At 56.0% G+C, this 27985-nt stretch overlaps 2 protein-coding genes across 27 annotated transcripts in view; one reads left to right on the forward strand and one right to left on the reverse strand.

Moving 5' to 3' along the window:
- The first annotated feature begins 211 nt into the window (after positions 1 to 211).
- Positions 212 to 26812, forward strand: SH2B3 (SH2B adaptor protein 3). The gene is made up of 8 exons (XM_056504784.1): positions 212 to 483; positions 8252 to 9034; positions 19968 to 20069; positions 20282 to 20373; positions 20465 to 20559; positions 20697 to 20911; positions 21144 to 21315; positions 21643 to 26812. The coding sequence occupies exons 2-8, from the start codon at positions 8279 to 8281 to the stop codon at positions 21936 to 21938; spliced, it is 1728 nt and encodes a 575-aa protein (XP_056360759.1). The 5' UTR covers positions 212 to 483; positions 8252 to 8278; the 3' UTR covers positions 21939 to 26812.
- ATXN2 (ataxin 2) overlaps positions 26315 to 27985 on the reverse strand; it is a 49757-nt gene continuing 48086 nt past the window's right edge. For 13 of the 26 annotated variants that reach the window (XM_056504775.1, XM_056504762.1, XM_056504760.1 and 10 more), the window contains 2 exons: positions 27809 to 27977; positions 26315 to 26970 (listed from right to left, as the gene is read on the reverse strand). In XM_056504775.1, coding sequence (XP_056360750.1) covers positions 26942 to 26970; positions 27809 to 27977 — 198 coding nt within the window. In that variant the 3' untranslated portion in view covers positions 26315 to 26941. Of the gene's footprint in view, positions 27978 to 27985 lie in introns of all 26 variants that reach the window. The other 13 variants (XM_056504761.1, XM_056504758.1, XM_056504765.1 and 10 more) reach the window with 1 other exon arrangement.

Consider the following 27985-nt stretch of genomic DNA (forward strand, 5'->3'; position numbering starts at 1 on the left):
AATGAGTTTTGTACAGGAGAAGAAAGCAGCAATGGTTAAAAGCTGAGGGACGCGCGGAGCGGAAGGGAAGCAGCAGCGCCTGAGTGAGTGTGTGTAAGAGCATCTGCGCAGCTCCGCATACACACACATAAAAAAAAAAAAAAAAAAAAAAAAAAAAAAAAAAAAAAAAAAAAAAGGAAAAAGCAGAAGTCGGGAGAAGTCGAGCTTGCTAATTCAAGCAGTTGGGGACTGAGAAAATCCATACAGGAAGCAAAACAAAAGAGAAATCTCAGGCCACTGGGGCTGAGGACGCTGAGAGGGCGCTTTCTGACATAGATGAAGTTGATAAAGAAAAGTGCGATCGCCGGGAGCTGGGATAGCCGCCCGCGGGAAGGGGGGCAGGCACCCGGATCCGCCGGCCGCTCCTCCGTGCTCAGGAAAAGAGCCAGAAGGTGCAATTATGCATAAAGCAACGGCAGGAGGAATTAAAAAGCAGATTTCAAGGTAAGATTTTATCATGTCAGCTGCTCCCAGCCACTTCCTTGTGGGGTTTGGGAAGGGCTGATTGGACGCAGTCACCTGGATCCCGGGCAATGCCCGAAGGCGCTGCGGGGTTATGGCTCAAATCTGATCCGGGGGGGTTGCCGAGGCTGGGGGAGGGCAGCAGGGCTGTGTCCAAACCGGCTGTGGTCCAGGGAGTGTGTATTTCAGTCTTTACTTCTCTGGAAGATGGATTGGGAATGGATGGGGGAAGAACCGAGGTGTATTTAAAGCACCGCTGAGGATGGACCCCACGGGGGGGTGACACACAGATGTTGTTCACAAACAGCTCAGTGTATCTCCAAGGGCAAATTCCTGCAGTTTCCACCTTCCCAGCAGCCACAAATGCTTTGTGTGGTGTCTGTAAAATCCCAGCTGCCACATCCCTGGAGTTCCTTGGCTTGGTGTGCTGGGTGGGCACCACCACGGGCACCACCACGGCTGCTCTGCAGTGACTTTTGCCTGCCCCGTGTGAGTGGGCTCTGCATGGGGATCTGTCCCTCTGTCCCTGGCACTGCTGCCATTCCAGACAAGGCTTCGTAGGAGCTCTTGGCACACCCAGTAACACGAGTGGGGGATGTCAATGGGTCAGATGTGACGGTACAGACCGCAGCCCAGCCCTTCACTGGAAAAAGGTGCGGTGGAAGTTTATTTTCCCTCCATTTCCCATGGCAGAGTGGGAGGCTGAGCTCTGCCGTGGGGCCCCTGCTCCCCTGGGACGGGATGGCACCAGGATGGCAGCAGGATGGCTGAGCCTGACCCGTGTCCACCCACACCAGTCCCCAGCCCTGCCTGGGACCAAGGGACACTGTGACCGCTCTGTCACGGCTGAAACCTTCGCCCACGGTGTGGGACAACTGTGGGCCCTGTGTCCTGATCCGCTCCGGCTGGACGTGGGCAGCAGCCTGCGGTGCCTTTCGCCACAAGATAATTTGGAAAATTATGAGAAATGGTGCTTGAGACGGCATCTGGCCCACTGCTGCCACCGCAGAGGTCCCTTGGGTCCCAGCCCGCGGAGCTGGGGGAAGACGTGGCCAAGGAGGAACAGGAAAGGGGGGTGTTTTCCTCCCGAGCCTCCAAGAGCCCCGCGCTCAGGCTCCCTCCCCACTCCCGGCAGGAGACACCCCCAAATCCACGGAGAAAACATTCTAAAAGTCACAAAAACTAAATACACCCACGTAAAAACTAGAAATAAATCCACCCCGGGATGGCGGCGGCCGGGCTGTTTGTGCCGCTGGCTCCGCGGGCGCGGATGCGATAAGATAAAGGCAGGAGCGGGGAGGGGCAGCGCGGAGCTGCGCGGAGCCGGGCGCACCCGCGGGACCCGGGCGGACGGACGGACGGACTGGCGGACACACACACACACACACAGAGGATCAGTCACACAAGCGGACGGACCGACGGACGGACGGGGCGGCCCCTCCGCTCCGCCCCCGCGCAGCCTCCGCCCCCGGCCGCGCCGCTCCGCTTTACATAACCCGTCCGGGGCCGGGGTCCGCGCCCCGCGCCTCCGCCCGGCGGAAATGCGGAGCCGCCTGCCCCGGTTTCCTGCCTGAGCCGAGCCGAGCCGAGCCGAGCCGAGCCGTGCTGAGCCGTGCTGAGCCGTGCGCCCCATCCCGCCCGCCCCGTCCCGGGCGCTCCGCCGCTCCATCATGGGCGAGCGGCAGCCGGACGCCTTCTCCTGCAGGTAACCGCGAGTGCGGGCGGTACCGGGACGGCTTGGGCTGGGCTGGACCGGGACGGGCTGGGCTGGACCGGGACGGGCGGCCCCGGGAAGCGGCCGCTGAAAAGCGAAAGTAGCGGCGGGAGGAAGCAGCGAGGCGGCCGCTGCTCTTGTGCAGCCCTCGGAGCTTCCCCGAGAGCCCCCGGCTGGGTTCTCTCACCCGGGGAACTGCGGTGCCCCCCTTCCGCGGCTGTGAGCCCCTTCCTCTGCCAGCCCTCGGACAGCAGCCCCTTCCCAAAGACCCCATTTCTGCGCCTTATCCCTGTCCTTTCCTCGGGCCGCCTCTTTCCAGGGACTGCTCACCCTTGGGGACCCGCGGTCTCCCAGCTCCGGTTTTCCCCGTGGGCACTCCCTGTTCCAAGGGCTCTGTTCCTCTGTGGATGTCCCCATCCCGGGAAACCCCGACCTTCTAGCACCACAGGACCCCAGAGCACTTCTTCTTCTGGGTTCCCTCGACGTCCCCCATTTCCCAGCATCCGTATTTTGGAGATCCCAGAGCCGGGGCTGCAGCAGGCAGAGAACCAGCCCTGCTCCTTTTCTCTGCTTCCCCCCGGACTCCTGCATCCCCTGTCATGGGGGTGACCCCTCTGGGAGGGTAGACCCGTGGGGTGGTGCCCACCTGCCCCACGTTGTGGAGTGCTGCGCTGCCCAGGGGGGCCTTGCCTTGCCTCTGCCCCCGTGCCCACTGCGAGTGCCAAGCAGAGGTGCCACCTGGAGCCTGCCAAGCAGCTCCTCTGACTCTCTGCTCCCTGCAGACTCTGTTGGCTCCGTGACTTGGCAGGAGCTCGGAGCACGAGGCCAATGCACCAGCGGTCAGCATCCCCACGGCCTTGCCATGCACAGTCCTGCCTGTGCCAAATGCCATCGGGGTCACTCACAGAGAGCCTGGACCCGCTGGCTCATGGCAGTGACACGGCCATTGCAGCCCGGGCTGGGATTTACTGTCAAGGAAACCAGGATGAGTTGTTGAGCTGCGATTTCGATACTGTTGTAAATTGATTCAAGATGTGCTGAAGTTGTGGGCTGGTGGCCTAGGGACTTTCTGGGGCTGCAGCCAGAGGAAGAGGTGGCCCTGTGCAGGGACCTGGTGCTGCCAGCTCCTGCATGTCCTCTCTGTGCTTGGATTTACTGGCAGGAAACGGGACTCGGGTTTAAAGGCCTATGGAATTAGTGGAAGGTTTCACTTTGACTTGTTTGGGACTAGAACAATGCTTTGGATTTCTTCTTTAGCTTGTTTTTGGGGCAGGAGAGACTCATCCCTGTGCATTCTCTCTTCCCCAAAGCTTCTTCTATTTTCTCTTTTACTTTTATGTACTTATTGCCTCTGGTAAGATCTGGTTTGGTTTCACCAGAGCCCACAGGGCTGCGGGTCTGCCAGCACCCTGTGTTCTGTTGGAGAGGTTGGGGTGAGAGTGCCAGTGGCTTTTGAGGGATCTTCCATCCTCCACCAGAGCAAATCCTCCCCACCCACACACCCGCGGGACTGATGGACACCGTGAAGGTGTCGGGACAAATCCCAGCGTGTGACACAAAGTGAAAGTGCAAGCGCTCATCGCTGGTGGGGTTTGTGGTGCCGGCGGCGCTGCCGCAGCTTGGCAAGGAAAAAAAAAAAGGGCCAAATCCAGCAATCCCTGGGGGGCTGCTGTGGAGAACCTAGAGAGCCAGGCTGGCTGGGAGCTGAGCTGCTCTCTGCTCCCTGCTGTCCCCAGGGACCCCCGGCAGCCGCTCCCCCGGAGCGCTCCCCGCACCCGGTTTCTCCCACGCCTACACCGCAGCGATTCATTTCATGCAACAAAACAAGCCCTGTCGAAAGAGGCCACCCTGCTGCCGGGCTTTTCCCCGCAGGCAGTGGGTGTAGGAGAGTGTGATGGTGTAAACCAGGCTGCAAGGTGCCAGACACCACGGTATGGAGGCAGGCTGAAGGTTTTTGGGGAGCTGGGCTGGCCACAGCTGTTTGTGCTGTGGGCCGAGCCAGCATGGAGCTTGGATTTGACCTGAGATGAGTTTGGGTTTTTCCATCCTGTCTGTCCTGTTGGAGTGGTCAGAGAAAGCCAAACAGGTGAGCTTTCCTCGGATTTGAAGTGCTGTAACATCACCCACATTCCCAGAGGCCTGTGGTGCTGCTCAGCCCACACAGAGCTGTAAATTAAGGCCAGTTTGGGTCTTTAATATAGAAAGTTGTGTAGTGCCAGGAGGTGAAATGAGAGGAGTGTGTATGTCCTGTGAGAAAGGGGGAGAAGGAGGGCAAAACCTGCCTTCTCACATGGGCTTTTAAACTGATTTCCTACAGCCTGTATGGACATGTGGGATCTCTCTGTCCTGCTCATTTCTTGCTTTTTAACTTGCTGGTCTGCTTCAGCCAAAAGAGAGAGAGGGAACCCCCTGAGACCTTGTGGGACTCTCCAGATTGTGTGGAAAGAGCTAGAGGGTCACAGGGAGAGATGGTGCTGTGCCATCACCCTCTATGAGACCCAGAGAATCCTCACCATCACAGAGGGGTGAAGAGGACAGTGCTGGGCAGTTTCTGCTGTGGATTGTGCTGGCACTGGCTTTGCCTGTTTTATAGTGATGCTGTAAATATGTGGGTGTATCCCACATCCCGAGGCTGCAGCCAGACCCTTTCCTCACCTCTCCCCCTGCACCAACCCCTCCTGCCTTCCCAAGTGGCAGCATCTCCATGCCCAGCCCCAAATGGCTGCAGCACCCTGCTTGTCCCTCTCAATCCAGGGATGCATCCAGATGTTTTCTTCCAGCACCTGCCACCTCTGGGGGAGATACAGAGAGGAGCTGCACCATCCCCATCCTGGGGGGATGCTCTGCATCACCCAGCCCTTTCAAGCCCACCTGTGGCTGGCTGGATCCCCCAGGGGATCTGCATCCCCCTGAGCCCCCCCAGGGACCTGCATCCCCCCAAACCCGCCGTGCCAGATGCTGTTCCATTGAAAAGTGCCGTCCATTGTAACCTGGCCTTTTATAGCCGCCTCGGAGCGGCTGCAGGGCCATGCCAAGAAAGGCTGCAGCCGGCTCAGAATAGCTCTTTTCATGGAGGACATCCTGGGAAGGAACAATGTTCCCGCTCTTGGGATTGTGGGAACTTTGTATTTCTGCCACTCAGGAAACAGGGAGCTGCAGGGCCGGCCAGGGCGTCTCCCAGCCCTTCGCTTCACCCTCTCCTGAAAATGGTCCTTGGGATGAGTTTTGAACAGTCCTGTGCTTATAAAGGGAGCTGCAAATGCCTCCGGACTCTTCTCCTCCATTTGGGAACTGTTGTTTCTGGGAAAGCCGGCGCATCAATCACGTTTCCTATTGGCGTCACTGGCGTGCATTTTCCTGGCGTGGAGCTGGCGGCGCGTGGGGCTGGTTTCATTTTCGGGTGGTGGTGCTGCACATGCACAGCGTGTGAGCAGGGCTGGGCACGGGGCACCGCTTCCCCTCGAGGCTGATTTGTGGTGCTGGGTGCTGGAGGGTGCCCTTCCCGCGTGGCCACAGCCCCTGGGTGGCTGTTCCGTGGTGGGAAGGTGGTGAGTTGGATCTGGCAGCTCCTCTGTGGCGAGGCCAGCTGGCTCTGAGCGCTCATCCTCCGGGAGCGGGTGGCAGGATGGCGGCGCTGGCTCCCAGCACTGTCCTGGCACTGCTTGGTGCTGCCAGCTCCTCTGGCTGCAATTAAACAACAAATGCATTTACTGGGACAAATAACCCATTGCCGGAATCCAGGCACGGATTCCTGTCCGCAGCAACGCTCAGGTTGGGCAAGAGTTTAAGGGAAGCTGCTGGGGGTGGCTGGGCTGCAGGGCTGGATCCTGCACAAGCCCCAGCTCGCTGTCCCAGCCCGCATCAAAGCCACCACGGCCGGTCCGTCCCGTCCCGCTCTTCCTCGAGTTCCTGGCCCAGCACCCCAAAACAATCCCAGCACCCCAGAACAACCTCAGCACCCACAAACAGCCCCGGGGTGTGGGCTGGGTGATGAACAGCTCTTCCAGCAGCCGGCAGGGGTGGAAGCTCCCCATCCCAGCTAGTCCATGGTGTGTCCAAGGATGGGCTGGATTCTCCATTCAGAGCAAATTACAGCGATCAGAAGTACTGCAGGACGGCCAGGAGCTCCTCACGGGAACATACGAGGAATAAAATGTAAATTCTGCCTTAAAGCCTGCTGGATTCCAGCTTTGTGGAGCACAACGGGCTGGAGCAGGGAGAAGTTCACTCGGCAGCAGGAACTCGCATCCCTGTGGATGTTGCTGCTGAAACCTGGGGCTGAGCAGAGGGAGGCTGCTGTGCTGACTCCGGCATGGATTCATCCGGGACGGCTCTTTCCATGTGGGAAGTTTGCCAGGCAGAAGCAGTGAGGTCGGCATTGTGCCAGCGCTGGGAGGAGGAAGCGCTGGGGAGTATTTCCCATCGTCGGGTTGGAAAAGCACGTTGCTACTGGAGACGGCTTCGGCTGCTTCCCACCGCGTGGCACGGACGAAGCCGGGTTTTCCCGCGCTGCAAACCTCTCCCGAAGCTGGCGCGAAATCTTGGAAGGTGAATTCCCTGCCCTGGGAATCTCCCAGCCGCCTGAGGAGCCTTTCTCACGAGCGCCTCGCTTCCCTCCGCGTTTTGCGGGAGCATCCCGCCGAGCGTGCCGGCGGCGCGGGTGGCGCGGCGGCGATTCCCGGGTGCCGGAGGAAGCGGGAGCGCGGCGGAGGATGCTGAGTCACGGGCGGGCTGCGGGCGCTGATAGACGGGGCCCTGCCGGGGGATTCGGCCGGGCTGCGGCGGGCGCACGCCCCGCGCTGCCGGCACGGCCCCGGGCTTTGGGCGGCTCCTCTGAGAAGCCGGGCCCGGCGAGGCTGGCGAGGGGCAGATAAAAATCTCCCCTCGCCTGCAACCTTGGCGGGACGTGCTCGGCAGGGCAGCGGGTGGGCAGAGATAGAGCCCCGCTCCCCGGCGTTATCGCCGCCCCGGCTGCGACACCATCCCCTGTGCCCGCACTTTGCGCTCGCTTCCTCCTGGCCTCTCAGGGCTTTTGTTGAGTTTTTGGCTTTTTAAAATTTTTTTCCTCCCCCTGACAAACGCAATCCGCTTTTCCTCCCCTCGCAGCAGCCGGGGTGCTGCTGCCGGAGTTTCGGGGCAGGATCCGGGTGGGTTGGCCGATGTTTCCTTCCTGAGCCGAGTGCGCGGCCCCGATAAGTGCCCCGGGAGAACACGAGGTTCTCTGGTGCGCAGCGGGGCCGGCCCTGGGAGCGCCGCTGCCGGCTCAGCCGGGCACGCCGGGCCGGCTGCGCGCCAGCCACGGTGCCGCCAGATTGGCCTGGCAGAGAAATCTGCCGGGGGCACAGATACCGTGTGGTTTGCCAAAGCCCGGCAGCTCTCCGGCCCCGCGGGCAGCACAGCTCACCCCGGGCAGTGCCGGCAGCGTGGCCGCCTCTCCCAGGCCGCCGGGACCGGGGAGGATCTGGCAGCGAGGCATCTCCATCCCTGGATTTCTACAGCTTTTCATGTTGTTTCCTCCCCTCCCGCCCCCATTCCAGTTTTATCAACTCCGTTGAAATCGGTCCCTGGAGGGAAACCCATCGGCGCTGCGGAGCCTTGGCAGGAGCCGAGCGGATGTGGCCGGGCCAGGCGTCCCCGCGGGCGGCGGGCAGCTGCAGGCAGCTGTGCTGGCAGGAAGCCGCGCAGACGCCCCGCGCCGGGACCTGCCCGCTCCCCACCGCGCAGGTGGGGAAACTGAGGCACGGCCCTGCCAGGTGGGGATGGGCGCCTAAGGAGCTGCACCGGGGTTAGCGGCTCGGGGTCCCTTGTGGCCACTGCTGGTGGCTGCTGGTGGCCACATGGCCGTGCTGCTCGCTGGGAAGGGGCTGTGTCCTGGCCTTTTCCAGTGTGTCCGTGGCAATGAGGCAGCTTTGAGTGGGACCCGGCTGACCACACGTTCCGAGCGGGGTACGGCCATGCCAGCCAGGGGCTGCCGGGGCGGGGGACGCACACGGGGAGCCTGGGGCTGCCCTCACCAGCCTGTGCTCTGTCTTGCAGCGCGGCCGCCTCGCTGGAGCCTCGGCAATGAATGGGCACTCGCTGCCGGCCGGCACGCCAGCGCATCCCCGGGGCTGGCATGAGTTCTGCGAGCTGCACGCCATCAGCACCGCCAAGGAGCTGGCGCGGCACTACCTGCGCTTCGCCACCGAGCACCCGCACCATGACCTCCTGGCCGCCGAGAACTTCTCGGTGCACTTCACCGACCTCTTCCAGCAGTACTTCTGCCACGAGGTGAAGGAGGGCATCGCCATGAGCCAGCTCCGCATCCTGCCCGCCGGCCCGGCGCGGGATTACCGGGACACGCACCGGCGGCACACCGACGCTTCCCTGGGCACGGTGGCCACCAAAGCCGAGGCGGAGCCCGGCGCCCGCCCCGAGCAGCCCGTGCGAGCCCCCGAGGCCGCTCCCGCTGGGCTGCGCAAGTCCTGGAGCTCGGAGGAGCTGGCGGGGCCGGCGCGCAGACCCTTCTCGCTCAGCCAGCTGCGCCGGAGCTGGCGCAGCCTCTTCCGCCGCCGCTCCTCGGACGCGCTGCCCGGGGACGGCGATGGGGAGGCGGCGGAGGCGGCGCTCAAGCCGGGACTGGGGAAGCGCATCCTGCCCTGGGGGCTGTCGCGGGAGCAGCCCCCCGAGGTGCGCAAGGAGGGGCTCCTCAAGTACGGGCTGCTGGACGAGAGTTCCCTGGACAGCGGGACGCGCTGGCAGCGCTGCCGCCTGCTGCTGCGGAGAGCGGCGCCGCCCGACGCCGAGGAGTTTGTGCTGGAGCTCTTTGACCCACCCAAGGTAAGGACCTGCTGGCTTTTTGCTGTTCCAGCCGGTGGTGCTGTGGGTTGCTCTGCTTTGGACGATTCTTGGATGCCAGAGCATCCCACAGGGAGGAGCAGGGCCACGGTGCATCCAGCACCACGAAGGGCTCAAAGGTTTGCTCTGCCACTGCTGCAGCCACACAAGGCTGGGCCTTGTTTATTGGACACCCCTGAGAAAGAGACAAAGCCACCCCTGCAGGGTTGTGTTTGAGGAGTGAGAGATGCTGAGACCAAGGTGTGCTCGTTGCTGCAGTCGGTCAGTGTGTCATTGCATTTCTCTCTGCTGGGACTGCAGAACTGGGTTTTCCAGCTGGAAGCAGAGCACCTGCCTTCTGAGCTGAGGATCGAGGCTGGTGGCCTCCATCCCACTCATCCCAGCCTCATGGACCCATTCCACCAAGGTGAGGGGCAGTTTAGTCTGATGAACCCCAAATTTACCCTGTCCCCTGTGCTGTGGCTTTAGCAGCCTGAGCATCTGCTCACTAGGCAAGCTGGGAGAGGAAAGGGAAAACAGGGATTAGGCTCTGTGCCTTTCTCTGCTCCCAGTGGGACCCATAGTTTTACTTTTTGAGAGGAGTTTTGTGACTGGAAGTTGAGTTCTTGGCTGCTGCAGGGATGCTGGGATGTGGCTGGAGCAGAGATGATGCAGGATGTGAGGGAGTGGGGAGTGATGTGGGGGGAGCTGGGAGTTTAATCTGTAAAAAGATGGTTCCTCCACATGGCCGGACTTGACTTGCACAGGCGTGATGGGTTTTGTTCTCGTTTAACTTTGATGACAAACTTGTGCTTTGGAAGGAGGAAACCTCCGGTAGAGCTGGAGCCTTGTCCCTGCCTTCAGGGCAGCAGGGTCAGGGAGCAGCTGGCTGAATTCCTGCTATTTCCGTCAAACGACTCCAATATTAAATATTTGAAAAAAAGAAACAACATCAAAATTGTAACATCTGAAAGTAAAAGCTGGTTTTGCTCTGTCATGTCAAGGGTTGCAGTTGTTTGTCCCCGTGGGAGTGTGTGTCCCCATCCCGGGGCACAGGGAGGTCAGAGGCGCTCTGGGGCACTTGGAGGGTGCTCCAGCAGCTGCATAGCACTGCCTTTTTTCCCTCTCTCACACCTTTTCTCCCTTTCCCCCTTTTTCTTTTTTAATCCATTTTTAAAAAGATTTTTTTTTTCCTTTTTTCTTCCCCCTTTTTCTTTTTTCTTCCCTCTTTTTCTTTTTTCTTCCTCCTTTTTCTTTTTTCACTTCTCCTTTTCTTCTTTCATTTCCCCCGCTTTTTTTTTTCACTGCTCCCATATTTTTTTCTCCCTATCACCCCCCCCCACACCTTTTTTTTTTCCTCCCTTTTTCTTTATTTGTTTCCCTCCCCCTTGGGAAGCAAGCCCAGCACATTCTTCCTCTCCCCACATTCCCTGCCCAGCTTTAACCCAGGGGCGGGAGATGCTTCAAACAAGCCACTGACCAAGTTCCCCCAGTGCTCTGAGCTTTATTCCCTGCAGTCTCCATGGGATGGAGATTTCCTGGTGCTCCCCATCACCACGAGGTTGGGGACCCTGTGGTCCCTGGAGCAGGGGGATTCTCAGCCAGGCCTGCGGAAGTGGGGGGATGCTCCTTGCTGGATTTTGCAAGGCTCTGGATTAAATTGCTTCCTGTGCAAATATTCTCAGGGCGGCTCCTTCCTTTCCAGTTCTCTGGGCTGGGGCCAGCTCCTGTCTCCTGCTCAGCACAATCAATCCAGACCCTTTCCCAGTAACTGCGGTTGAATTCCGGGGGCGGTGGAAAATCCCCCGCGGCGCTGGTGGCTCCCACTCCCCAAACCCAGCACGGGGGCAAACCACAGAGCAGTGAGAACAGAACAGTTTGTTGGGATGTTGTTTTCCTTTAAAATAACTAAATAACACTCAGCAACCCCCTGGGAATGACTGTGAGGGGCCCCCTCCCCTCCATCCTCCTGCCCCAGATGCTCCCAGGGCTTTGCCTTTTCCCCCATCGTGGGTCTGTTCCTGATTTGAGGATGCTGTTGATCACCATAGAAAATTGGTGGTTTTAAAATAAGCAGCTGTAAAACCAGTTCTTTGAATTTTTCAACCCAAACTGATCTCTGGATTGTGAGGTTAGTCAACCTCAGAGTCTCTCTGGAAACACCCTTCCTCCTCTTCCTTCCCCCCTTCCTCTTCTTCCTTCTCCCTTCCTCCCTTCCCCCTTTCCACTCTGTAAATAATAGGATGCAATTGAAATTTCATCTTAGCCTCAGGGCTTTACAGCATCAAGCCAAGCCCCCAAATATCCATCTCCTTGGAATGACCTTGGCAAAGGCAGGTGTGTGGGAAAAGGGGGGGGGGGGTCCTGCTGCTTTTGGCAGCTTTTATCTGATTTTTCTCCCTTTCTCCTGGTGCTCCAATGAGGCCTCTGAGCTTAATCCCATAACTTGCCCAGCATCAAAGGGAGTGGGGGCTTTGAAGAGCCCTGATCCCATTTACTGCTTGGGTGGCTGTGCTGGGTGAAGGGGTCAGGGAGCTGTGCTGGAGAACCCAGCAAAACCTGCAGCACTGCCTGGAGTGGGCATCCCCTGCCCCAGGCGTGTGCCAGAGGAGATGAGGATTTTGGGAGAGAGAGCAGCTCCCCTTCCCCTGCTCACAGCACAGCTGGCTCAGTTTTGGCATCACTCTGTTCTCCTTGGAGCACTGGGATAATGGTGTTGCAAAGGAGGGATTTGGGGGTGATGGGATCTGGAGCTCTCCTGGAACAGGTCACTGCCCAGCTGCAGGGCACAGGATTTGGGGTCAATCCCACCTGGGGAACATTCCAGAGGGTACTGGGGTGTGAGGAGGCCAGAGTGAGGTGATAATGCTGTGTGGAGGAGGAGCTGGAATAAAGGGATATTGGGATACCTGTAGTGCTTGTATATATGGCTATATTTATATCTCAGGAAAACCTGGGCATGGTGCTGGAATTGCAGCCCAGGAAGATTCTCTGATATCTGTTATCCTCCCTGATTTCCTTAGAGGCATTAAGGGCTTTCTCCTCTCCCACACCATTTAATCCCATATAACCTTTAGGACTGGATATCTCAGAGGTCTCTCCACTGTCACCAATTGAAACCAAAGCTGGCAAAGCCAGGTTTGTCAGTTTGGGGCTGCCCTGTTCCTGAGCTGAGCCCCAGCCCCAAATCCCTCTCACATGGCCAAATCCCAAACTCGGTGAGAACCGTGATTCGCAGCGGAAATGTCCCGAGCCCTTTCTGTTGACCAGATGTTTTTGCAGGAAGGGGAAGGGAAATGGGATTTGCATTTGTGCTGCTCTCTTTATAGTGTTTTAATGAAATCCAGTGCATCCCATAAATTGATGGCACGCCGGGACTGGCCGGGAAGGCTCCTTCCGGAGAGAGCCCTTGGAGCCTCTGCCACAGCTCAAACATCTTTGCTGAAGCCACAGGAGGAGCAGTATTTTTATCTCTTCTCAGTGTGAGGCTGCTTTGACTTCCTTTTTTCTTCTCTTTTTCTCTCTCTTTTTTTTTTTTTTTCCTTTTTTTACCCCTTTCACCTGAATCTGGTTTCTGAGAACTGCTACCTCCTGAGCCAGCAGGTTCCTGTCCCCGATTTTTGGTGCTTGGGGCTGTGAGTGGCAGCTGGTCAGGCATGGGATGGGGCACATCCCAGTGGTTTGGTGCCTGTTTCCTATCCCTGTTCCTCCTGGAGCTGCTCAAATGTGGCCTGAGTGACTCAGCCAAGGATGGCAGTGGTTTTGGAGTGGGAGTTTTCCTCCCTGGAACACCTGGTGAAGAGTTTTGCCAGTGATGGGAAGCACCTCAGCATCCCATCATCCCATCCCTGGTGCAGGAAAGAGCATGTTTGTATCAACCTGGATCCCCAGAGATCACATCCTTCTCCTGGCGTCTTTTCCTGGTATTCCTGGGGACTTCATCCCTCTCTTGGTATCCTGGCATCTCCAGGGGCTGCATCCCACTCATGGCATTCTTATCCTGGCATTCCCACCACTCTCTGCACCCCTCTCTTGGCTTCTCCAGGGGCTGCATCCTGTCCTGATGCAGCTGAAGATGTCCCTGCTCATTGCAGGGGGTTGGAGTTGTTGGCTTTTCAAGATCCTTTCCAACCCAAATTATTCTGTTCTTCTATGATCCCTCTCCAAACATCCTGCTCCCAGCATCCCTCTCCTGGCATTCCCAGGGACTGCATCCCTTTTTTGGCATTTCCAGGGGCTGCATCCTGATCTGGTTGGTGTCCCTGCTTATTGCAGAGGAGTTGGACTGGGTGGCCTTTGAAGGTCCCTTCCAACCCGTGTTATTCTGTGATTCTGTGATCCTGCTCCCAGCATCCTCAAGGATCGCATCCCTCTGGACCACACAGCCAGGAGCTGGGAAAACTGCTGTGATGATGAGCCAGAGGGGTTTGGGTGTCCTGCAAATCCCTTGGGAGAGGCAAAACCTCCCCCAAAAGCACCTGGAGCTGCCCCAAAACCCTGGGGGCAGGGCGGGCACATCCCTCCCGCTGTGCTCTCTGTTCTTCGAAGGCACCCAGGGCTTTGTGAGATTTTGGTGGTGACTTTTGCTCTCTCCACCCTGCCCCCCGGCTCTGTTTTTGGGTATCGAGGAGGGGGGGGTGGGAGGGAGGGCTAGGAGACAAAGGTTATTTGTCATTTATTAACCACAACTTTTTCCATCCTTGGTCATGCACGGAAAAAACACTTTTAGCAGCGTAACCGCAGCCCCGGCGTTAATTGCTGAAGAGCGGAGTTTCTTATTTTGGAAACTGTTGCTGGGATGGGGCTTGTCGGGGACTGGGTGTGAGGGGAAGGGTGCAGGATGGACCCCAACCTCTGCTTCATTGAGCTCTGGGGTTTGGGGCTTGGAAAGATTCCATCCTTTTAACCCCATCCTTTGAAATCCACCCTTGCTGGGAATACTGCTGCGCCCACCCTGCTTATCAGTGTCACTCACAGGGATGCTGCAGAGCTGCTCGGGGTGGAGAGCACCACGTGCCAGCTGAGAAGAGGGCAAAAAAATGGAGATATTGAGCAAACCACAGGAAAAAGGACAGGGAAAGTGCTCAGGGAACGCATCACTTCTCCCCCAAATCTTCCCACAGCTGGAGTGAGAAGAGCTGTGGGTGCTGCCGGGTGCTCGGTCCCCACAGTCCGTGTGAGATGCCTTAGAGGGGTTTTTTGAGTGGTTGTCTCTCTTTTTTTCCCCTTTTTTCTTTTTTTTTTTTTTCTTTTCCTCTCTCTTTTCACGGCCCAGGATGTGGTTGTTTCGAGGCTGAGAGCTGCTTCTTTCAAAGGTAAATATTTATGAGAGCCTGCGCAGGCAGCGCGGGGTCTGGAAGGATTCAAGGATTCATCCCAGCCGTGGTGGGGGCTCAGCTGGGGTGGACCCTGCTCCTTCCCACCAGGCAGCTGCTCCCAGCTCCAAGGGAGTCTATGATGGGCACTGTGATGCTCAATGGCATTTTGGGATTGTGTTAAAAACGAGCATTTTGGGCAAACTCACTTCCTCCAGCCCTGGAAAATGGGCAGGAATGAAAATACCCATCCAGTGGGATTGAATGGGCTTTTGAGCATTTTCCATCATTCTGTGGGTGATACAAAACCAATAGAAAATCTCAGGACATCCCAGGGACTGTGGGGATGTGCAGAATCTGTGCTGGACCTCCCCAATCCCTCTGGGGCTGAGGTTTGGGGTGACTCAGTCCTGGCTGCAGCAGCTCCCACTTGCACGCAGTCACCTTGTTTACTTTCCATGCTCATTATTTATTCCAGGAAATTATTAGAGCAGCCCACGCTGGAACTGAATTTGGCATAAAATAAATAAAATTTTAAAAAAATAAAAATCAAGGGGCTGGTGAATGCTGGCTGTTTACAGATCCTGTTTATAGCCCCCATCACCCTCAGCCCTGCTGTGAGCCACCAGGCTCGCTGGTTTTGGGGGGCTTTGCAGGGTTCTGGGGGGCTTTGTAGTGGTTTGGGGAGTTTGGGAATGTTGGCTCATTCAGAGCGGGGAGGTTTATCAATGAACAGAGGAACCAGCAGCTCCAGGGATGGGTGGGGATTCCTTCCCAACCCCCCAAATCCCACCCCACAGACTCACCCCGCCTCTCTCCGGGTGCCGTTTAGCAGCACCCCGGATTAATTGAATGTGAAATCGGGGCTCGGGGGGCGGTGGGGTCGGGCTGTGCTTTCCCCCATCGCCGCCGCCCGATGGGAACAGAGGGATCTTTGTGCCCCCGGGCAGCGCTGCAGCACAACGGTGCCTCTTGTCACCGCCGGGCACGGTCCCCTCGGGGACAGCGCTGTCCCCTGCCGCGGGATGCTCGGAGACAGCCTGTCCTGCAAACTCCTTTGTGCCTCTGCTGTCGGGGCTTTGGGGTGGCCAGAGAGGGTTTTTTTTGGGGTAGGGGATGCTGAGCAGTGGGAATCACCTCCCGTGTTCCTCTTTGGGGAACCTCCAGGTTCCCCCAGCCCAGAACAGAGCCCAGGGTGGTGCTTGCTGCTGTCAGGAGGTTTCCAAATGAGCAGCGTCCATTTGCAGAGAGGCGGGAATGTTTTGGGAATGTGTCACCCTGCAGCAGGCACGGATGGGCCAAATCAGTGGGATTCCAGTCCCTGTCCCAAAAACCAGCATTGGCAGGGGCTGTCCAGGGTGGACCTCTCCCTTTGGGGTGACCACTGGGATGAACTGTGCTGTCAGCTCCCCCAAGCACTGGGATTAGCTGCTGGAGGACAGAGGGATTAGTCACACTGCAGATCCCTGAGGATGAACACCAGAATTAGCCATGGTGCAGATCCCTGAGGATGAACACCAGAATTAGACATGGTGCAAACCCTGAGGACACATTTTGGGATTATCTATGGTGCAAAAATCCTCAAGGATGAGCGTTGGGTTTAACTATGGTGAGACTCCGAAGGGAAACCACCAGGATTTCCTGCCACACAAAATCCCCAAGGATGAAGGTTGGGATTTGCCATGGTGCAAATCCTGAGGACGATGGCTGCTCCAGCAGGACCCTTGGAGCCCTCACAGCCCCACAGGGCCCCACTGCCTCCCCCTGCCCTGCCCTGGCACCAGGGGATGTTTCCCACCCAGTTCACCAGCATTCCCTGGAAAAGAGCTGTGTGTATCCATGCTCCTGGAAAACTCCACAACTTCCCCCAGGGCTGCAGGCACAGGATATGGTTTTGTGCCCATCCAGCACAGCCAGGCCTGGCACTGCAGCTCTGCCTGAGGTTTGTCCCTTGCGTAAGGACAGAGCTCCGTGATTTACAAGAAGTGACAAATCTCGCCCGTATCCGTTGGGGACCTTGCACAAGGGCTCAGGCACTTCCCCACCTCCTGTGGGTGACTCAGAGTGGAACTGAGAGCTGGCAGGGGAAACCCCCAGAGTGTGAGGGGCTGGGGGCAGCTCCTGCTGCTCTCGAAGGATTTGCTGTGCACAAACTTGGCCTGATGGCCCAGCCACCGTCATCGTCACCATGCCAGTGCCACCATCACTGTGATAATGCCACCATCACTGTGCCACTGCCACCATCACTGTGACACTGCCACCATCACTGTGCCACTGCCACCATCACTGTGACAATGCCACCATCACTGTGACAATGCCATCATCACTGTGACAATGCCATCATCACTGTGCCAGTGCCACCATCACTGTGCCACTGCCACCATCACTGTGCCACTGCCACCATCACCGTGCCACCGTCATCATCCTGCCACTGTTATCACCACTATGCCACTGCCACTGTCACCATGACACTGCTGTCATTGTCACACTGTTGTCATTGCCACTGCCACCCTTATCACTGCACTGCTGCCATCATCACCGTCGTCACCATGCCACTGCTGTCATCATCATGCCACAGCCACCCTTGCTGTGCCACCACTCTCGTTCTTGGAGAGCTGCCTTCCACCTCACCTCAGTGGAAAAAGCTCCCCCAGCAGCCTCAGTGTCCCCTGAGCACCCAGACAGGACGTGCTGCTTGTGGCAGCAGCTCACAGCATCGTGGGGACAGCGCTGCTGGCACAGGTGGGAGAGCTGGGAGGAGCTTTGCTGTGAAAAAGGCCATAAATCCCAAATATCCTTGTTGGAGATGTGTAAGGAGCCTGCTGTGCTGAGCAGTGATTTCCCAGCACAGGCAAGGAAAGGAGGAACAGCACCCCTGAAGGAGCCACAGACACAGGGAGTGAGGAGCTGGCAGTGGCAGCACCGTGGCAGAGCTGCTGCTGGGGTTTGCCAGGAGGAAATGCAGCTGCTCCACTCTGCACCATGACCTTGGCCTGACCTTCACTCACACCCCTGGCACAGCCACAGCGCTGAGCTGGCACCAGGCTCCTTCCCAAACCTGGCAAACCTCACTTTCTCCTGGCTGCCCTGGTGGCGCTGCCTGCGCCGTGCTGGTTGTTCCTGTGCTGTGCCAGTGCTTCCTGTGGCACCTGTGGGGTGTCTGGGGTGGGGGTGTGGGCACACACAGAGGGGGTGCAGTGGGGTGTCCTCACTGGCTGGGCTCTGGTGGGATGCTCAGGGCAGGGAGCAGGAGGCTGTTCTGTTCTCGGGGGCATTTTCTTCTGCCTTCCAGTTTGCTCCATGTCCCCTGGCACTGGGAACAACCCTGGCTTTGCTGAAGTCTTGTACTTTTAAACTATGGAAAAATTCCTTGCAAAAGCTAAAATTACTGGTGTGTTCCAGTAGATGCTGAGAGCTGTGCATCTCCTCCATCCCCATCCTATGGAATTGTCATCTCCATAGGTGGCCACAGGTTCCCAGCAGGGCTCAGCCAGAGGGGAGTTTGGGGGAGAGGGACCAGATCCCACTGCCCTGAGAGCTGGAGGATGACCCAAGGCACAGCCCAGGATGCCCAGTTTCATGTGCCAGGCAATGGCAGGGTGGTGGCTCTCTTCTGGAGCTTCATGGGGTGTCACAACCCAGGTGATTTTGGGGTGTGCTCAACCTCAAGCTGGGCTTTCCCCCATTTGCACAGGATCCATTTGGGAGCAGTGGGGTCAATCTCCATGTGGAAACTGATGCTGGCGGGGTTGGGGCTGAGCTGGAGCAACATCTGTAACATCCTAAAGGTCCCATCCCATCCTGAGCTCACCAAGCTGGTTACCCATCCCTGCAGTGCTGCTGGGGCACCTCCAGCCCAGCAGGAGCCCGTGGGTGAACCCCTGGTGTGTTGAGTGTGCACTTTTGGTTACTGAGAACTCCCTTTCCTGGTACTGGCCGCATCGAGCAGGGCATCTTGCGGTCAGGTGCGGCGCCCCGGCAGCGGGGCCACCGTGCCTGTGGCAGCCACTTCCCCGAAGCCAGGCTGCTTTTTTGGGCACTGTATCTCTGTGCTGCATCATTTCCTTCTCCCTTCGCGCTCCAGCTGCGCTCTCCGCGCTGAGACACACGGGGGGCTTCTCCGAACTCCCTTTTCCTGGAATTTCCCCGTTTCCTGAGAAGCTGACCCCAAGGCTGTGGTTGGGATGTTGATAAAACCCGCTCAGGGTCACGCTGGACGTCACAGCCCCTGCGTGGGAAAGCGGCCAGGACGAGCCATCCTTTCACCTTCTCGCACGGGACTTAGCTCGGGGCACGGCCACATTCCAAAGGCGGCAGGAAAATCAGATTCCTTCGGGATAAAGCCTCGGTGCTAGCAGAGCAGCCTGGTGACAGTGATTGCAGCACAGCTCAGCTCAGCTCAGCTCAGCTGCAATCACTGTCACCAGCAGCCCGGGGGTGCCGGAGCCACCGCGGTGTCACCAGCCCTGTGCATGACGCCGTAACACCAGCGACTTCTAAGAACTTTCTTTTCGGTGCTGATAAGGGCTGATCCCTCTCTCGCTGCGTTTCCGGCCCCAGAGAACACCGAGTGCTCTGCCCAGAGAGGGAGGAAGGAGGGGGGGTGGAAAAAAAAAATAAAAGGCGCAGCTAAAGTTGGGTGGTTGGGTGAGCGAGGAAGTGTCCGGTGGGGACACTCTGAGTGTCACACGCGTGGCTGGGGACATGGTAGGGGTGGGTTTGCTGTGAGTGTCACAAGCCTGGAGCAGAATTTGGGCAGTTTGGTTGGCAAATGCTGTTGTGGGGTGAGGTGCCACAGGCCAGAGTGTAGGAACACTGTCCCTGTGTAGGGACAGTGCTGTGGAGCAAAGAACCAGCACCCCATGGGATGATAAAGCCACTGTGTGAATCACAGCCAGGCTGGCACAGGGGGATGAGTGTGCCTGACCATGGCACTGCCTGGGCTTTGCTGGGATGGATGGGATGGCTCTGGCTGTGGGGCTGAGCGTGAAACATTGGCCCCATCACCCAGCACTGATGCAGGGCTGCCCAGGAAATCTCTGCCCCCCTGGACCCTGCGCCACTCCCGGCAGCCGGCGGGGCAGCAGAGGAACCGAAAGCTGCTGCAGGGATATTTTAACCTTTGTGGAAGTGTTTGCTCAGCATTTTGTCACGTGCCTGTGTCAGTGCCAAACCCTCCAGGGAGCTCTTGGCAGGCCACTGACCCTCGCACCCACCAGCAGGATGTTCCCTGCCTGCACCCCAATTTCCTCATCGGTGCCACATCCCTGGAACATGCTGCCATACTGGGAACCCCCTTCTCCCTCCTCTCCTCCACCCATCCCTACACTGAAGGGTCCTTGGGACCCCTGAGATGTCCCTCAGCCCCCCTGGGGTGCCCCAACAATGGCTAGGCAGTGCCATGGGGTGTATTTCCTCGCCACAATGGGGCACCACACAGGGTATTTCCTTGCTGTTGAGGTATTTCCCTGCAGAGCTGGGTATTTCCTTGCTGGCTGCTGTGCCTCGGGTGGCTCCTGGACCTGCTAGTGGGGTGTGGGGCAGTGTTTTGGGGTGTGGGGCAGTGTTTTGGGGTGTGGGGGAGCTGGGGCTCAGCTCAGGCTCTGCATTTCCCCTCCCAGGGCTCCAAGCCGAAGCTGCTCGTCGCCTGCTCGGCCGTGCAGGAGGTGAGGAGGTGCACACGCCTCGAGATGCCCGATAACCTCCACACCTTCGTCCTCAAGGTAGGACCTGCTGGAAGGGTCTGCACAGCCCCCGAGGCCTTTCCCACCCTCTGGGCCACACGTGGCTCCCAAAAGCTCCTGTGCCAAATTTCAGTTCCTCTTCCCATCCGGGGAGGGGATGCACAGGGGGATGTGGAGTGCAGGGTGGGTGGGGGATGCACATCTCTCTCTGTCTCTCTGAAGACCCCATGTCCCTCTCTGATGTCCCCCAGGTCACCAATGCCACAGACATCCTGTTTGAGGCAGGGGATGAGCAGCAGCTCAGCTGCTGGACGGCCGAGATCCGGGAATGTATGCACAGGGGGTGAGTGCTGCTGGATGTCCCTGAGCCTGGGCATGGGGACAGTGGCTCTGTCCCCACTGCCAGCACTCAGCCTGGCTTCTCCCATCCCCAGCAGGTCTGACACGGGTGACCCTGAGCTCCTGACGTGCCGACACCCCGACCCTACAGCTGCCAGCCCCACCACCAGCACGGATCCCCTCAGCCAAGGTGAGCTGGGCACACCCTGGGGACAGAGGGGGGTCACACCACCCTGCCATGGCTGGTTTGGCTTCCCCAAAGTGCCTGACAGGGGAGGGATGGGATGGGTCCCGTTTCCCAGGGACGCTGATCCCTCTGCCTGGCAGGGGCGACGCCGGGGGGCCCGGGGGAGGCGGCGGGGCCGAAGATGGAGCAGTTCCTCTCCTCCTGCCCCTGGTTCCACGGGCCCATCTCCCGTGTGAAGGCGGCTCAGCTGGTGCAGCTGGGGGGGCTGGAGGGCCACGGCGTGTTCCTGGTGCGGCAGAGCGAGACGCGGCGCGGAGAGTACGTGCTCACCTTCAACTTCCAGGGCAGAGCCAAGGTACGGATGGGATGGGCTGGGATGGGATGGGATGGGATGGGATGGGATGGGATGGGATGGGATGGGATGGGATGGGATGGGATGGGATGGGATGGGATGGGATGGGATGGGATGGGATGGGATGGGGAATCTCCCTGCTGTAGGGCAGGGCTGTCCCAGCACATCCCACCGCAGGGAGATGCTCTCTGGTCTCCAGCCCGGTGCAATAACAGGTCCCTGCTCCTCCCCGCAGCACCTGCGGCTGGCGCTGACGGAGCGGGGCCAGTGCCGGGTGCAGCACCTGCGCTTCTCCTCCATCCTGGAGATGCTGCAGCACTTCCACCGCCACCCCATCCCCCTGGAGTGCGGCAGCGCCTGCGACGTGCGGCTCTCCAGCTACGTGGTGGTGCTGCCCCAGGCACAAGGTGTGAGAGAGGGGAGGGGAGCAAGGGGAGGGGAGGGCAAAGAAAGGCAAAGAAAGGAAAGGAAAATGTAGATGTTCCTATGGGATGGAGGGTGGGTGTGGATGCCCTGGGGCTGGGCAGAGCTGGGCCCTTTGGTTGCTGGTGGAGTGGGAAGAGGAAGCCTCGGGGCACTGGTACAAAAAGGTGACTCCCAAGCTCCCAACTTCCTCTTTTGAGAAAGGGGAAGCTGCTCCCAGCCACGGGCTGTGGAGGGGTCATGGGATGCACCCAGCACCCCCAGAGATGGGGTGACAGGAGCATCCCCCTGACCAGCATCTCCTCCTGCAGCTCCCGGTTCCAGCACCACGGTCCCGCTCCCTCTGCCCTTTCCTGGCTGGAGCCCCGAATTCAGCCTCATCCCCACCAGCTCCTCCTGCCCACACAGCCCTGATGAGCCCCCCGGGGGTCCCCCAGCTGAGCAGATTTTCCACCTGGTGCCACCACCAGCTGAGCTGGCACAGAGCCTGCGTCCAGCCAGGGCCACCACGGCCACCACAGCCCGGCCCCGAGACTCGGACTATGAGGTGGAGGCTCCAGGCAGGGGCCACGTCCGTGCCATTGACAACCAGTACACACCACTGTGAGCAGCAGCACGGCACTGGGATGCACTTTCGGGTGGAGAAATCCTGGAGACCTTCTGGGGCATCCATCGAGAGAAAGAATGTACCTGTTTCTTCCTTCTGGTTAGGGATTATTATTGTATTTTTTGCAAGGAAGGGGGTAATTTTTCACTCCTGTACGGGTGTGCTCCCTCTCATTGGCCTGTTAAAGGGCCTCTTATTGTTGTTTTTGTTGTTTTAACGAAGCTTTTCTCGTTACTGTTTACACAACGCCGCTCGTGCCTGCGCCGCTCCCTGACCCAGGAACCAGGGGCTTGTGTTTCACCCATGGAATTGGAGAAAGTTAAAGAAAAAAATCCAGGATAACAAGAAAAAAAAAGGATTATAAAATTCATTGTCAAGTTGCTGCTCCAGGCCTCGTCCTCCCACTGAACCCACCAGCAAAGCCCGACCTGAGCTGAGCTCCCACGGAGGGTGATGAGCAGGGTTTGGGTTTGTTTATTTGTTGGTTGTTTTTTTTTAGCTAAAGCAAAAACTGGCTTTTTCTTGCTTTTCCTTTTTAACCCAGCACAGCTGTGGTCACTCCCTGCGCCAGCCAGAGGGATCCTCACCCTGCTTTCCCCTGATTGAGACTGAACACTAATTGCTCCATCCTTAGCCATGGCACCGGCCGAGAACTAACACACAGACTGACACAAACCCCTCCTGCTGGTGAGGGAGGGGCTTATCCCCATTTATCCTGGTGATGGATGCGTTCTACCCCGGTGATGGAGGCTTTTTATCCCTGTGCTGAATGGGTTTTCATCCTGGTGATGAAGGTGTTTTTATCCTGGTGAAGGAGCTGTTCTGTCCTGGTGATGGAGCAGTTTTATCCCAGTGATGGAATCATTTTATCCCAGTGATTTTAGGCACAAATCTAAAGTCAGTTTTCCCCCTAAAGAACCCCCCTACTCTTGCTTGCCTTTTTCCCCCTAAACACCCTATCACCAGGAGCTTGGTGGAATTTAAAGCTCCACAAAAGCCTCTCGCAGGTGATGGGGGGGTCCTGGGGACACCTCCTCACCTGGAGGAAAAACTTGTCCAAATCCCTGGGTCTCAGCATCCCCTGATTGCCCCCAAACTCTGCTGCTGTTCCTGAGCCCCTGGGGCTGCTTCACCTGCCTGGGGCAGCCACGAGAGAGGAAGCACTTCTGAGAAGCTGCTGTTATTTTAGGAAAGAGGAAGGGCTGGAGCCGTTGCGCCACACAGGAGGGGATGTTCACAGCATTCAACTTCCAGATTTCCCAGAGCAGCCTTCCCTGGGATTTTGGATGTAAAACTTGCCTTGAGATTGCCTTACAGAAAGCTTTTTTTAATTTCTATTTCCCTTGAAATTGCAATACAGGTGGGAGCCCTCAGGAGCATTAATATTTAGCAATTAATTTGAAAACAAAGCCTCGTTGGGCTGAGTTAGGGAATTCCACAAAAATCCAGCCTCTAGGACAGGCTTGGGTGTGAAGCAGGTTCTGGGTGAGCCCACACTCCAAGGAGACAAGGTCAGGAGCTGCAGGGCAAAGCCAAAATATCTGGGGCCAAACAGCCTAGGAAGCAGCCATAAGAGCAAATCTGGATTTATAAATCCAAGTATGAGGTTGGGACAAACAGGAACCATCAACTGGAGAGACCATTTAGGTTTTCATTCTGTGCCTCCTCATTGCTTGCTCTTGCTCTCTCCTGGGCTTTGTGCATTTAGAGCAGGCAAAGGCTTTTTTTTTTTCCTCCCTGCTTTCTCTACAGTTGTGCCTGAAACTGGAGCATTAAGAGCAAATTGCACTGGTCCTGCAGCACTGGCAGCCCTGGAGAGGCTGATGGAGGAACAAAGGCAGCCCTGTCCTCGCTGGGCTCCTCAGCTGTATCCGCATCCCATCCTCTCCCTGGAGCAGCACAAAGGCTGCAGCCAGAGGCAGGAGCACATCCCCAGGGCTGCCTTGTGCCAGGCAAGGCAGCTCCTCCGAGGCTCATAAATAACTCCCCGTGCTCTTGCATTTATAGGGATGGGGAAGGGAAGGGGGGACGGCACAGCACAAGTTGTTGTTTCCTTTCCTCGCTTCCCAAAGCCTTGGGAAACACAGGGATGTGCTAAATCATGCTAAGATTCCTGTTTTAGTCCCACTGAGCTCCAGGCAGCTGCATTCAAAGGGGTTTTCCCCCAAAAGGCGAGGTGGAATCACCCTGAGTCTCCCTCCATCTGCAAAGAAAGGATGGGCTGGGAAAAGGCAGCGCTATTCACATCCCTTGCCAGATGAATCCAGAGAAATCCTTGCCAGATAAATCAGATGCTGCTGGGGTGGGTTGTTTTGGCACGCCAGGACTTTATTGTTCCAGTGCCAGAACTGAAACATGCGTGTGCATGTGGTATTTTTAACCTGCAGTTTAATTACAAGGGGGTTCTCCGCAGTTTAAATGGAAATTGCTGGGCTTGATTAATAAAATACACGTTGGGTTCATTATCTCCCCATCAGCCACTTCCCCCATGCAAACAAACTCCAGTGGGGAACAGGAGTTGTCCCCACCAGTGAGCAGTGGGAGAGCCCCTCTGATTATTTAATATTTAATTTAATAGTTAATTCCAGCCCCAGACTCACCCACAGGCAGCGAGGGCTGTCCAGCCCCCCCAGCTCCACCAGCTCCTCATTTCAGATCCACTGCAGCAGGACCTGAGGGGATTTTTGGGCTATTTTCCCAAGCTCCTGGGGGGACTGAATTTGAAATCCCATTTCTCCTAGAAAACATCTGGCTTGTGACACAGGTCAGAGCCTGACTCTGCTCCTGCCAGCACAAGGTACTCACTCCTCTGCATTGTAGCAGTGGACAAAGAGCATTAAGCCATTCCACCCTATGGAATAGAAACATTTTGCAGGATTTTTGTATTCTTGTGACTTGAGAGAAGGGCCCAGGGCTGGGCAGGTTTATTTCCCCAGCCCCTGTGGGTTTTTAATGGCATTCATGGGAATTTTGGGAGGAGGGGAAGCCAAGGGGAGAGCCCCTGGGTCAGAAATAAAATCAGGTGTGGCCACCAGTCTGTGCCTTGGCCCTGGAGATGGGCACACTTTGGATCCCACCTAACAAAGCCAGGAGCCTCAGGAGCAGCTCCTGGAGCTGGGCTGGAGGCCTCCCCATTTCATCCAACTACTCAGGACAGTTTTTAGCAATAAAGATGAAAACCAGGCAGTGCCTTTGCTCTGTGACAGCAGGGACCTGGTTCAGGGCTCAATCCAAGATTTGGGTCTGGCCAGAATCCCTCCCCTGCTCTTCCCCTTGCTGTTTGCTGGCAGCAGCTCCTGCTTGGTGGCCTTGGTGTCCCCAGGGGTGCCAGGTTCTGGAGGAGCTCCTGGCATGAAGCATTAGTTGATGTGTCCCTCCCTCCCACATCCCAACAGCACCAGCAGGTACCGAACACTGACACCACCATTCCCTACCCACCCCTTGGGGCTGAAGCTATTTTGGGCTGAAACTTCTAAGAAAAGATGCAGGGAGAGGCAAAAGCTTCTCATTCTTTATCTGGACCACCAAACCCTGGTGTCATCCAGCATTCCAAACTTTTAGCTTTGATCCAAACAGCCCCAACATTCCCCAGCAGCTCCCAGAGGCAGGGAGGTCACTGTGTATTCCCTAAATCAGCCTTCAGCAGGACGATTAAAGCCAACAATTGTGTTGGAGTGTATTAATTTGAAAGTTCTACTTTTCACCTGCACAGAAAAGTTCTTCTTGTATAGTAATTTTTTTTCTATATATTGTTTCTGTATGTACTGTACAAGTAAATTATTCTTGAATAATGCAATTTTACCATAATATTAAAAAAAAAAAAATCTGCTCTTAATAAACTGTTTTTAGAACTTGTTTCTCACTTGTAGTCTTCAGTTTGATTCTCTCCAGGTGCCTGGACATTGTTTTAGTGGATACTGGATGGTAAAAGTCAGAAATGTTCCCTTGAACATGAAAATCTTCTATTTTGCCCCATGGGATGATGCCTGCACCACACAGGACAGTCAGGACATGGCACTTGGAGCAGGGATAATTTTTCACATCTTTTTAAGGCATTTTGCCAGGAATTCTTACCCTTCCTCTCCTTCTCCAGCAGCACCACTGACTTTTATACTTTCATCACCTTAAAGGCCCATCTGGGATTTTTCCTGAGCCCATCTGGAGCAGCCCAAGGCTGAAGGATCAGGAACACAAAATCACCTGGAGACAAAACCTTGTTAGAAAACTGAACTGAATTTGTGATTATCACCTGGAGACAAAACCTTGTTGGAAAACTGAATTTGTGATTCCCAAACTTCTCCCTGCAGCACACAACAGACTCAGGGCAAACCCTGGCTCCAGAGACTCAAAAATCACCACACAAACACCGAGGAGGGTCAGTTTTTAAAACTTTTTTTATTTTTTAATTTTTTTTTTAAGTTTTTATTTTATATTATCTACAAAGTAAAAGTTTTCTTAACTTAAAAGTTACATCACTGTCTCACGATAGTGATTATCTCATCAAACGTGATTTATAAATAATAACTCATCCGTTTGACGATTAGAATTTTTTTTTTTTTTTTTACTGAACCTGTTTCAAGTTTAGTTAGAAGTAAAAGGGATCTCCAAGTCTTGATTTTTAGTGATAATAGCAGCAAGAATCACTCTTGTTACTTCTTTTGCTAGCTGACGAGTTCATAACTTTGAAGGGTCATTAAAAAATAAATAACTTCCAGTTTTCAGCAAGCAGAGTTGGGGCACTTGCAGGACTCAGATACAGTGCATGGAATTATGGAATAGCCCACAAGTTCCTAAATGCCTCTACTCAGTCCGAATCTCTCCCACTGCAAGATGAACTGTTAGCATTCCTAGTGGATGTTACAAGAAATCAAAAATTTTTTTTTTTTTTTTAAACAAAATAAAATGAAATTCTAGTTTTCTGTGCTTCCAGTTGGCAGAAGCAGTAGAAGGAGGGTATTTGGCCTACAAAAGGTATCCAGCCTTTCAGTTATTCCAGATGAGCCTTACAACTGCTGTTGGTGGTGGGCTTGTACTGTAAAAAAAAAGTTCAAATGTAAATAATAAATTGGCAAGCCACACAACAGTTTGCTAGTAAAGTGGTCACAGGACAACTACTGAGCTCAACTTTCTTTTATTTTTATTTTTTTTTCTCTTTTTCTTTTATTTTTTTTTTAGAGAACAAAACAAAACCCTGCACATCAAGATGTCCTTGGGATGTTTTTTTTTTTTTTTTTTTTCTTTTCTTTTGCCCTACCTAAGCCCTCAGAAAGCAGCTTTGTTCTGCTCACACATTCCCCAGGAAACATCAGGTAAAACTACATCACTACAGAACTTCAGACGCTGTTTGAACTTGAATAATCAAAGAAGCCTAAATAAGGTTAAATTTAAAGCGGAAAGAAGTCACACAACTCCAACTTTTCCCCCAAAGTAAAGCTGCAGAATGTTACTCTCAATTCAAGTTTAGATTACAGTTGTCACTTTACTTTCCCAGCAGCCCTACCCCCACACATTTCACTGCTGCCCTCGAGATTTAATCAAACCTCTGATCATTATAAACGACACACGGTCCATCCCCCACGGCAAATCCACGGCAACACCTGGAAAACTCAGTCCCACAGTGCCAGTGTCTCACACTTTACTTTTCTCTACTCCAGCTAGAGAAAAACAAGAATATTCCCTGCATTAGGTGCAGCTCACCAGCTAAACCTACGCTCCTCCAGGCTGCGAAACACAAGGACATCTTAAGGTTGGTTGGTCTCTTTTTTGTCGTTTTTTTTTCAACTTTTTTCCCCAAAATCTGGTTTCTCCCAGTTCTCACTCCTCGACCTGGCTCAGTTAGGGTGCAGGTCTCCCGGGCACACACTCCTCACCTGAAGGGTGGGTCATATAGGGGAAATGTGTTGTTGTCGAGACTGGAATGGGCTGTAGTGCACTTTGAGCGAGGGCGGCTTGGGGACCACCGGGAGGCTGTGTCGTCATTAGCATCATTGGAGCATGGGCAGTTGGGTGAGAAGGAACCATTCCTGACTGTACATGAGCCTGAAACA

The sequence above is a fragment of the Oenanthe melanoleuca genome, chromosome 15, assembly GCF_029582105.1.
Source record: "Oenanthe melanoleuca isolate GR-GAL-2019-014 chromosome 15, OMel1.0, whole genome shotgun sequence".
Lineage (NCBI taxonomy): Eukaryota > Metazoa > Chordata > Aves > Passeriformes > Muscicapidae > Oenanthe > Oenanthe melanoleuca.

Bases quoted from the DNA above. Each gene is read 5' to 3' on its own strand.
- SH2B3 (XM_056504784.1), top strand. From the start codon at position 8,279: ATGAATGGGCACTCGCTGCCGGCCGGCACGCCAGCGCATCCCCGGGGC. The intron at 20,374-20,464 runs GTGAGTGCTGCT...TCCCATCCCCAG, and splicing joins CGGGAATGTATGCACAGGGG to CAGGTCTGACACGGGTGACC. The intron at 20,912-21,143 runs GTACGGATGGGA...TCCTCCCCGCAG, and splicing joins ACTTCCAGGGCAGAGCCAAG to CACCTGCGGCTGGCGCTGAC.